Source organism: Nelumbo nucifera, chromosome 7 (genome assembly GCF_055504915.1).
Source record: "Nelumbo nucifera cultivar China Antique chromosome 7, China Antique-T2T, whole genome shotgun sequence".
In the NCBI taxonomy this organism is placed as follows: Eukaryota; Viridiplantae; Streptophyta; class Magnoliopsida; order Proteales; family Nelumbonaceae; genus Nelumbo; species Nelumbo nucifera.
Genome location: NC_142655.1, coordinates 5,457,316 through 5,468,369, shown reverse-complemented (window position 1 = coordinate 5,468,369; position 11,054 = coordinate 5,457,316). Strand labels below are relative to the sequence as shown.

The 11,054-nt window shown below is 36.0% G+C and overlaps 1 protein-coding gene across 3 annotated transcripts in view; it reads right to left on the bottom strand.

The window, feature by feature from the left end:
• Window positions 1–671: 671 nt before the first annotated feature.
• TERT (telomerase reverse transcriptase) overlaps window positions 672–11,054 on the bottom strand; it is a 29,884-nt gene continuing 19,501 nt past the window's right edge. For 2 of the 3 annotated variants that reach the window (XM_010258951.3, XM_088891189.1), the window contains exons 9-12: window positions 5,371–6,621; window positions 3,267–3,853; window positions 1,633–1,905; window positions 672–1,202 (exon numbers count right to left, since the gene is read on the bottom strand). In XM_010258951.3, coding sequence (XP_010257253.1) covers window positions 929–1,202; window positions 1,633–1,905; window positions 3,267–3,853; window positions 5,371–6,621 — 2,385 coding nt within the window. In that variant the 3' untranslated portion in view covers window positions 672–928. The remainder of the gene's footprint in view (window positions 1,203–1,632; window positions 1,906–3,266; window positions 3,854–5,370; window positions 6,622–11,054) is intronic. The other variant, XM_010258952.3, reaches the window with a different exon arrangement.

The window sequence follows — 11,054 nt, the reverse complement described above, 5'->3', positions numbered from 1 at the left end:
TAAAACATTAAAATAAAGTATGAATGATATATAAAGTATAGAATAGAATGTATTAACACAAACATTAATAAGATGCAGCAATACAAATGATATTACAAGGAAGCCTAGTTACCTAGGCAACACCTTGACAAACTATGTTCAGCAAGAATCTTTCAAACCTATCACATAAGTTCTCAACTTATGCTGGCTAATCTTGGTATTCTTTCTCAAAACTATATTTTCATATTAGAGAGTAATAGTGCTATCCAATGTAGCTACAACACAAGCATCCAAGCACCCAGGTGGAATAATTTCATGCTTGGTCATTACTTAATCTCTTTTACAAGACAAAATACAAATATGAAAGGCTAGTACTTGGGTGACAATTATGTGAAACACAAACATCCAACAAAGGAGGAGGACTCGAGAATGGTTTGCCCCATCATCCACAACCATGCATAACTCCTAATTGGTGGGGTTCATGCATTACAGACACAAATATGTCATCTAAATTCTCTCCTTTTGTAAAAGAGAGAAATGTTTAATAAGTAGGGAATTTCAACTTCAAAACTTAGTAGAACAGGTTCACTAATCTATACTATTAATAAAAGAGCGAATAACCCCATTTTCTGGACTTTTCACTAGACATTTTTACCCCTTATCTAAGCAACATACAACGGGCATAAAAAATGGTATATATGTCCTTTACTCTCCAAAAACTGTCCAGTTATAACAGTTAAGAAACTGCCACTTATAACTGTTCAAAAACTGTCCACTTATAACAGTTAAGAAACTGCCAACTTATAACTGTTCAAAAACTGCCCATGAATTGTAAATCGTTTTATCTTGGAGATACTGTCACGTGCAAATGCACGTACATGTTTACTAGTCTACAGAAATGCAAGAATAACAAGTAGATCAATAAATTATGCCATGTACCTATAATGATCTAATATTTAAGGTTCCAAAATAAGGAGGAATGTAAATCATCAACAGCATATTTTAACTCAGATGAAGCACTTCCTGTAATTTCACAGGTCACCAACTTAGACCTCAATAATGATAGCAACTCTATATGCCGGGATTGTTTCCTCCGCAGCACTCGAATATATGCAGTCAACCCAAGCCACTCAACTTCTTCTCTATTTAATTGGAGAATAGGATGGAAACTAAGTCCAAGATGTACAGAATGCACCCTTTTCTTTATGAGATTGTACATGAACCTGACAAGATATGTGAACAAACATAATATTAACAATCACAAACAATAATGCTACTAACAAAATGTAAAGGCAATTACAATTGTTAGAATCCTAAACTCAAAAGTTTTGTGACCATGAAAAATGAAATAATGATTCTATTTCTTGGTGCCTCCAGACAGTCTTCACAATTTGTTACTTGTTAGCAACACATATATGGTCTCAACCAATTTTTCAATTTTGCATAATATTATAATATAGAATGCATTTGGAAACAGCCTCTCTATGTATCTGCATGGGTAAGGCTGTGCTCATCTGTCCCTCCCCAGACCCCACATTGGCGGGAGCCTTATGCACCAGGTGGCCCTTATCATGTAGAATGCATATCTTCATTACTGTCAGATTGATTAAGTTAATTATAATAACCAAAGCTAGAAAATAAATAAATCCATACCTAAAAGAATTCTGAATTATTTTTGAATGGAACGCAGCAGGAAGAATGCAAGCTTTTGACAACTCGCAGACATAGCAATGGAACTTCATTGCACATAATAAAAAAGATTGATATACATTTAACCTGACAACTGCTGCAGAGTTAATATTTGAGTCGTAGAATATAGGGTGGCATTTTGGTCGCATATAGTCACACAACTTCGCCTTTAGATAGTGACCTGATTTACCTTGCCAGAAGACAGTAAGTGTTGACCTCAAATGGATATTTGCGTACCTGTTAGCATTATACACACGCTATCAATAAGCATTTTGTCAAATGAAAATAATCAGATAAAACAAAAGGTATCGATTAACTGATGATAATCCTATGAAATTACACAAATATTTCGGCTCTAATTAGGCATGCATACTCGGGAATAATTGGCTGAAGAGACTCAGAACATAGAACAGAGATAGAGTCCTTCAACGGTTTGCTTGCTGCCTACAGTAGGACCAACAACACTATAGTAGAGGTAAAGTCTCAAGTGGTGATATGCTGGTTCAAAGATGAGGTAGAACGTCCTTTAAGCCTTTCATAACTATATCAGGGAGGTTTAAGATCTAATATCCTGGATTAAAAACTAATTCAAATGGATCAGGAAATCACCTAATACAATGGCTGTTAGCTTGGCACGTTGGGGGGCATCCTTCAAGTTAGCTTCATGTTATATGAGAATGTACTATACTGTGTTACTTGACTACATGGTAAGATTGATTAGTTAGTCTTCTATATCTTACATTCTTATGAAAATACATAATGATTGTACATTTGACTCATTTATGAACTAATAAAATTACCTGATAATTTATTATCAAATAAACAAAAAATTCAGCATCCAAGTTTTGCAAGGGACTAGTAATCTAATCTATAACAACAGAAGGTAAAGACATAAATTGTATTCTTTATTTAAGTTTCCTTACAGGGGCTATTGCTTGTTGTGAGGGTAAAATCTCAGTCTGACAAGTATGAGCGCACAGGTTCCAGTCTGTGAGCAGCTGCTTGGTGCCAAAAAAAAAAAAAGATCCTGATCATAGGCATGCATCTAGTCCACCCCTCCCAATACCCCAAATAGCTAGGAACAGCATTGGGTAAAGATCTTTTAGTTTCCTTGAGTAGTACAGAAATAACCTAATTTCTCTTTGTGGTCAATAACAAAGAAAAATAACAAAGAAAAAGTATGCATACAACATTCACTTGGCTGAAATAAGAACCAAACTTTAAAGAAAATGTCATAACGTTCAGCAAAACAGATAATTCTGCGTCTATAAGAATAGAACATCATTCTCTGCTCCCTTCACCATTAACATGGATGTTATAATACTTGAAAGAATGACAGTTATAACCATATAAAAAAAGCGAGGGATGGGCTTTTTTTAACTAATTCTGGGTAGAGCAATACCACTAACAGCAATTCCCTAATTTTGTCCATCAACAAAGTTTTAATGTCAGTCTAGTTTTTTTTTTTTTTTCCGCTTGATCTAGTAATAGTAAATTGTTTCTATCAATTTGAAGCTTAAAACAATTTACTTCACTAAGAACATACTGAAAAAAATAGCCACCCTTACAACAAGATAACAATTTGAAATTATCAAAACCTTGTGTAGTCTGCCTGGATTTCCAATGTGCTGCAGTTGATAAGCAAACCACTCCAGGGAAGAAATGGCACACCATCTTCACCAATATACACCCTGTTAGATGAAAGCTTTGACACGTGGTCTATATCAAAATTGACACAAAATTTTTCTTCATTCATGAAACAGTTGTACTCTCGGAATCCTCGCTGAAGCCTGGAGAAGAAGCTAACAGCCTGCTTCTTTGATGTTGATATAAAAAGGAAGTCATCTATGAGCCTCATTAGCATATACTTATGGGTTGATAAGACAACTTCATCTTTATCATCACTCTGTGTTGCATCAGTGTTTTGAGAATTATGTTTTATAGGTATTTTAGAGCTGGAAGGTATGACAATGTAATAGTCATGATTTTTTTCAAGAAATGGAAAGATCACATTCCTTTCTAAATGACCATAGTAAAATGAGCAAAGAAGGGAAGACAATACACTTCCTTGAGGAATACCAACTTCTTGCAAGTAAAACTTTTGGCCGAATTGCAACACATTATGCTTCACATGCTCATAAAGATTATGAAAAAGTTCTTCCTTTCTTATTTTCCTGCTTTTCTCCTGAAAGATTCACATAAATAAGAACTTAAGCGAATGCTAAAATATCCTACAAATAAATAAGAATAAAATTATAACAATGATTAATCCAGTAAATGAAAACATATGGAACCACAATAAGCTGTAAACAATGTCATAGTAATAAGTATCAGATCATGGTATCTTTCCCCCAGTCATACATAAATGTTGAATCAAAGTTTTTAATAATCCTTACAGAAATAGGTGCAGGAGGGGAGAGACAGGGTTGAAGCCATGAAGACTGTAGGAGGAGAAAAAAGATTCTATATGTAGCCAAAGGCCCAAGTCTGACACTCTCATGGTCATTGATCCTATGGCTTGGTGAATTGCTACATGCTATCTCAAAAGGATATCTCATCTAGCTTAAGGAGGTAAGGCCACAAATGGAGGTCCTCTCAAAGTCAATCAATCATAAAATAGAGAGGGATTTGCAGAGAGCTAATAGAATATGCACAATTTCTTTAAGATATTGGAAGAAATAGGCCATTTGATGCTCAAAGCAGCAGAAGACTGTGTAGAGGCTCTAAACAGTGGATTCAGCCTGGATGAAGAATGGTTGAGGGTTTTAAGGGGGGTCTACAACTACAACAGTATGACTAGTGAGTAGTGATAATTAGAGCCAGGGTATCTTGAAGTAGGAGTAGATGCATTACCACAGGAAGAGGCACTGATCAAAAAGGGAGTAGGGCTGGTGGTGTGATTGCTTGACTGTAGCAGCAAGATTTGTTTTTGATTGGCGTAGAATATAGGTGCTTGGTGTGGGGCGGAGGTCTATAAGACGCTTCAGGATAGATTTAGTTGAGCTTCTAGGATCACTGGATTTGGTTTTATACCTTTTGTAAGGTTAGTTTCACAGGCTTTTCTGGTTTTCAGTTTACACAAGGTTTGAATCAAGTTGGATTGGATTACATTTGTACAAGTTCAAGTTATATCAATATATAAAACCCATCTTGAGTGCGAGTGCTAAGTGGCATAAGTAGAAGGGGTAGTAGTGTCTTTTCTTCTTTATATTTATGTTTACTACAATCCTGTCCCAGTCATAAAAGAAGGACAGCCCTTTTAATGTAATTATTAAACATATGATAGCAGCTACCAAGGATGGGAGACAAATTTTTTTTCTTGCCAAGTATTACTTATTTTCTAGCTCTCTCTTCTAAGAACTGCATCTTTCAGTCACTAGAACAAATATAAAGTTATAAACACAACAAACACAACTAAAAATTTAAAATCCTCTTGTGAAAGGGATAATAAGAATCTATAAAGGCATTAAGAGATATAACAGCCTAAAAGTTTTCAAGATGCTGAAAAAATGCACTATGGGTTCCAGAAATTAATGCTAAATTATGATGATAAATGCAAAGGAAAAAATATATTTAGTGTTACCAATAAAAACAAAACCATATGGAAGCCAGTCATCTTTCAGCTATGAAACGGTTGAAGAAGAGTTAATAAAATTGGAAGAACTAAATATACAATATAAGAGACTACACTCAATAAAATACCTGGTTAACAAGAACAAAATGTGATGAGTCGGAAGGAATAGAACTAGTTGTAGTTTTAATACCACCATTGCTAGTTGTGTCCGATAATATTTGATCATACTGAATGGATAAAGTCTTCTTTGTGCAGACAACTTTGGAGAATTGTTTTACAAGATACTCGTCATCAAGAAAAACATCTTTCATCACAGAAAGCAATTTATCCTGATCAACAGAATCAAATGCCTTGAAAACATCACAAACTACAATAAATAAGTTAGGCATCGATCCTGATTCATTCTTCAAACTGATAAGAAATTGGCACAGCTTTTTATAGATATCATTATAGTCAAATACTGAGGACCCCAATTTCTCAGGATTTTTCACTTTTAGTCCTTTTAAGACAGTATGTAAATCATAAAGGACGTAGTTCACAGACTTGAAATGATCACATTTGACTGCTTTCGAATAACTTCCTGTATTTTTCTGCACTCCACAAGAATTATCTTTCAAATAAGACTTATGCAAGTATACTCTTGATGGTGCCCTAAGGTTTGCTAGCACCCTCATTCCAATTTCCTTTGGACAGAATCTGACTTTTGAGAAACCAAATCTTCTTTTTCTTATAATATTTCTGAAAGAGGAGTCTTCCAACAACTGGTAATTCTGTTCCTTCAAGAGAGAAATGGCCCTGTTCGTCAGCTTCTCCCAAATTGGTTTTCGGTAATAAAAAATGTCTTGTTTCCCAAACTCACTTTCTGTGACATAGAAGTTAGCATGTATGATTGGAATTAATAGACGTGAAAAGAACCAATAAACCCAACTTGCAAAGATCTTATCTTTCAGCGTACTGAGTTCCTCATTTCCATCAAGTATGCCAGCACCCTTCCCTACTCCATCTTTTAGAAAATGACAACTCAAGCAGCAGAAAAAATTCTTATTCAATAGAAAGGGAAAACATGATATTTTCAGACCATGCATACATTGCTTTAAGCAGAACTTTTCAAATCTCCGCAACCGGATAAAGTTATAAATATTTCTCCTTAATGCTCTCCAGTTAGAGGGATCTCCGAGTAAATCAGGAGGAACTATTCTCCTACAAACAGCCCATATAAATGACACCACCTGGTCTTTTGCACAGAAACAATCATTCAGCTTGGTATTTGGAGTTTTGATGCTATGCTTGTCTTGCTGTCTAGTAACATGGCTGTTGCATTTACTCAGAAAAATATTGCTATTTCTTTTTTCAGTTATTTCTGCCTGTGACCTGTTCCCCTGAAAGAAAAACATTATTGTGCATTAAAAAAATTATGACAAAATAATATGCACTATCAGCATATTGAAGCAGCTTATGAACAAATCTCCAAACGAGAAAAGGGAAATATTAAGGAAAATAACCAATGCTAAAATACATGGAGAGAGTGATTTTAAGACAGCAAGGGATTCCTAATACTTTCAGACCTAGTGGTGGCCTTTGGAGGATGAAGGAAGATAATTGGATGATTAATGATGAACAGAGATGGAGAACCAAGTAGACAGCTTGCTGTCCAAAAAAGAATGAGCAGGAGATTAGAAAGAAAGAGAAAAACTCTTTCGATAGAGCAGACAGCAAAGAGACAGGTTACTTGGAAGAAATAAGTGAAAGAAAGAGAAAAATATCTTGCTACAACTAGAACTCACCAAACCAAATTTTTATTCATCAAACAAATTGTCTAAAGCAACTTCATAAAACTAAGTTCCATCAACATCTGATCTAGCAAGACCATTTTCTAGTGAGTTAGCTGATCTTCATGTCATAATGAACAGGATGTTTACTCTAGCAGCCAAGGACAAAGTCTTATAAACACTGTTGCAGATGCCATAGATCCTTTTTGTCACCCCTCACCCAACCCAACCAATCACCATCCACAAGCCTCCCCCATCACTAACCTCTAGATGCCCAAGGGAAACATCAGTCTAAAAGCCTATAGTAAAGTTAATGTCACAGCCTTAACAGAACTCCCATGTCAATGACTAAGAAATCTAAAAACAAAACAAACAAACAAATAAAAAATTCCCATGCCTGGGTCTCCTTGTTTGTAAAAACACTTGCATCCCATTTCCAGCCAGACTGTCCATAGAACAATACTCAGACATTACCAAATATACTTATAAAAGAAAAGGCATTACCAACTATGGGGTAAAGTCATGCATTTCATCACTTAGCCAAGTTGCCTGAATTGGAACTCCAAAGGGGTAGGATCATACAGGGTTAAAGGCTTAAAGCTATGATACACAGATACCTGTACTACAAAGGTGTTGTATTGCGTCAAAAACTTCAGTTTTTAGTGTGTATTCCATATCCAATAACATATCCAGCCATGTCCTTTCCATATCAGGGTAATATAGAGCTAAAGCCATTATAAAGAATAAAGCCAAAGAGAAAGACACTTGAAAATAAACTGAGTACATCCTCTTACCAAGGACCGAGGGAAAAGGAAACTAACAGACAAAAAGAGCCACCACTTCTAGACTTATTTTTATAGTAAATAGAAAAGAAATTTCACTAAATATATATATATATAAATAGAAGGTAATGGCATCTTGAGATTATAAGGAAAACAAAATCATATGAGAAGCCCAAATTAGACTGGACAATGCAAGAAGCAATACAATGCAGAAAGCAAGGAATATAAAGAGAGTCACCACACCAAAGGTCTATCCAAAATTTTGTTTTGGAGCCAATACTGGATTGTACTTGATATGACTCAAGAATCTAAAGAGAAATACCACAATCCACTTCTAAAGTAAAGCTAATGTAGCTCTCTTGTCTAAACCCACATACCAACCATTCAAATCAGTGCCATGAATTCTAACCTTGATACCTCCATAATAAACAAAGAAGGATTAAGTGCAAAATTAGATTTATGGACAAAAAACTTAGAAACAATAGGTGTTAAAATAATAATGAGCACAAAAAGAATTATATGCAATGTAAGCTTAATAATAATAGAAGCAGAAATCAGGGTAGACTTTGGATTGGCCTCTTCTGTTACCTTGGCTTAAAAATCCATGACAAGGGAGAGAGGAGAATGTTGCCCATATAATTAGAGCAGGATGGGCAAAATGAAGGGATGCATCTGGAGTTTTATGCAATAACAGAACCACTTGAGCTAAAAGGAAAATTTTATAAAGTGGTTATAAGGCCAGCAATTTTTTTATAGAGCAGAGTGTTGAGCAGTTGAGGAGCAACATGCCTCAAAAAATGAGTGTGGTATGCATCTTTTGTAGCTCTAATACCCAAAACGCCAGAAGCAAAGCACCCTAATGACTTAGACTCGTTAGCCTGATATGGTGTTTGTACAAAATCATTGCAAAGGTCCTTGAAATGTGCTTCCCTTCATTACTCCGCAAAATCAAGGGAGACAAATCACAGATCAAATTATTATCTGATGCTGCTGCCAAACAAGGCGCAGTTCTGTGATTTTGATCCACTTTATGATCAGTTAACATAAAACATAATGGGGCTACAGTTGAGCTTCACAACTGGATCATCCTCCCTCACATTCTATTCCTCTTTTCTTCTTCCTCCAAACCCTCTTCTTCTGATCTGCTTTTCCATCCACTTTCTGGACTTAGTTAATCAGATTGACTGAAGAATTGTTACTGGTTTGACTACTGCTAATTAGCAAGTATTGTCTAAGATTTAAGATACAATTACAATTTTAAGAACATAGCTACCAATCAAGACAAGAAGCTTAGCAATACCAAATTTACATGCGACAATACTATATATATATATATATATATATACACCTAATTTACATGAGACAATACTAGAGATACTTTGTTTGGCCAAACTATCAGTAAAAGAGTTAGCATCTCTTTTCACCCATTGAAGAGTCACTTCCATTCCTTGTGGTAGCCACATGATTCTTATTTTCTCATAAATGTAGTCCCACCAACCAATCTCTTCTTCCTTTTAAAGGAAACTTATAACTAGCTTTGAGTTCCCTTCTATTGACAGCTTACTGATATTCAGCTCCCTAGCATTTTGGATTCCCTCCATGACAGCAAATATTTCAGCCCTTAACGAATCACCCACCCCAATTGGACCTGAGTTGAGAACAATAACTTTCCCTTCACTGCTACCATCGAAATTCAACATGATAAAATCACTAGATGGAGGGGTCAAGATGGCCTAACAATATCCTTGAAGGGAGCAGAATCAGCTATTTCCTTCCAATTTCTCATTAATTCACTTGCAGAAGTGTTCTCAAAGAACTTCAGGGATTTCACCCAGTGGATCACTCTAATGGTAATGGCTTCAATTAAGGCATCCTTCTCTTTCTCTGAAAAGGTTCTTTGAATCCTTTCTTCCCAAATTGTCCAACAAACAGCCACCCATGTACACCTCCATAGAGTTCTTCCCCTCTTCTTTGGCCAGCTTACAAAAGCATAAGCGAACAGGCTTTGTACATTTGATGGAGGGTTCCACTTGCACTCAAATAAAGAGCAAAATCATTCTCAAATTGAAGAAGCAAAGAGGCAGGGGATTAGTAAGTTACAACAAGTCTCACCACTTGCCTTACAAAGAAAGAACCAGTGTGGGGACAGAAACCAAAAAGGTCTTTTCTTTGCAATAGTAAATCACAGGTATTAATTCTTTCCAAAAGCACTTTCCAACAAAAAGCTCCCACCCTTGGAGGAATAGGTTTGCTACAAGTCTCCTTTACAGGGAAAGACACTCCAAGGCTATCACTTGGATGTATTAAGGATAAAAATAAAGAGGCACAGATAAAGGAACCAGAGGAAGATAAAGTCCAAATCCAACTATCCCTTTTTGAAGGATCCAGGAAGACCCCTTCAAGACCTTGGAGCAAAATTGAAACACTACTTTCAGACTCATGGAAGCCTCTTCTGAAGCGCAAGTCCGAACCAAGAAAGTTGTAATAGGTTCATCCTCTAAGATCTCCCTCTCTTCCATATTCAACCCCACAATGCAACTTTTATCTAGATTGGTTTTCAGGTTGGACATTTGCTCAAAAGTTCGAACAATCAACTTTAGGAAAATGGAATAAATGCTATTCTGTTTATTCTTTTTTATTTGGAGTAGCCTTTTTCAAAGATATCTTGGGTTGGACATGAATGCGATGCTTTTGAGAATGTAATAGAGAATCCCTTGGTAACTGCAAGTTCTACAAAGTCATATTATGTTCTAGAAGAACGTTTGTCGACACAAATTTCGTGTATTTGATTAGCACAAAATATGGAGACAAATTACAAAAAATAAATTTGTAATAAAGAAAACAAACAAGGGAATGAGCTCTCTTTGATTTCTGCTCGATGATGTGAGCAACCTCTGATTGATGGTCGAATTTGGTGAAGACGAGGGCCGTTGGCGTGTTTCTCGTACTTCTTGAAGTGTTGATATAGATTTCCTTGATTTTGGTGCTTTGGGAGATTTGGTGTAGATTTCTTCACTCCGGGCTTTGCGCATGATCGGATGTGAAGGATGCTTCTCTAAGAAGGGCCCTTTTGTGGTGGCTCAATCTTCTTTGGAGAGCTTGAATCCAAGTGTTGTAGAGAACGAAGAAGCTTTTCCCTCTTTTCTTCTCTCTGGATCTTGTAGCTGCTGGAGGTTGCAGGAGCTTGTGGTTGCTTGCAATCTTCAGTGTTGGTGTCTAAGAGCTTCTTGCAATGTGATTCTCTCAAAAGGAAGAAAAAAA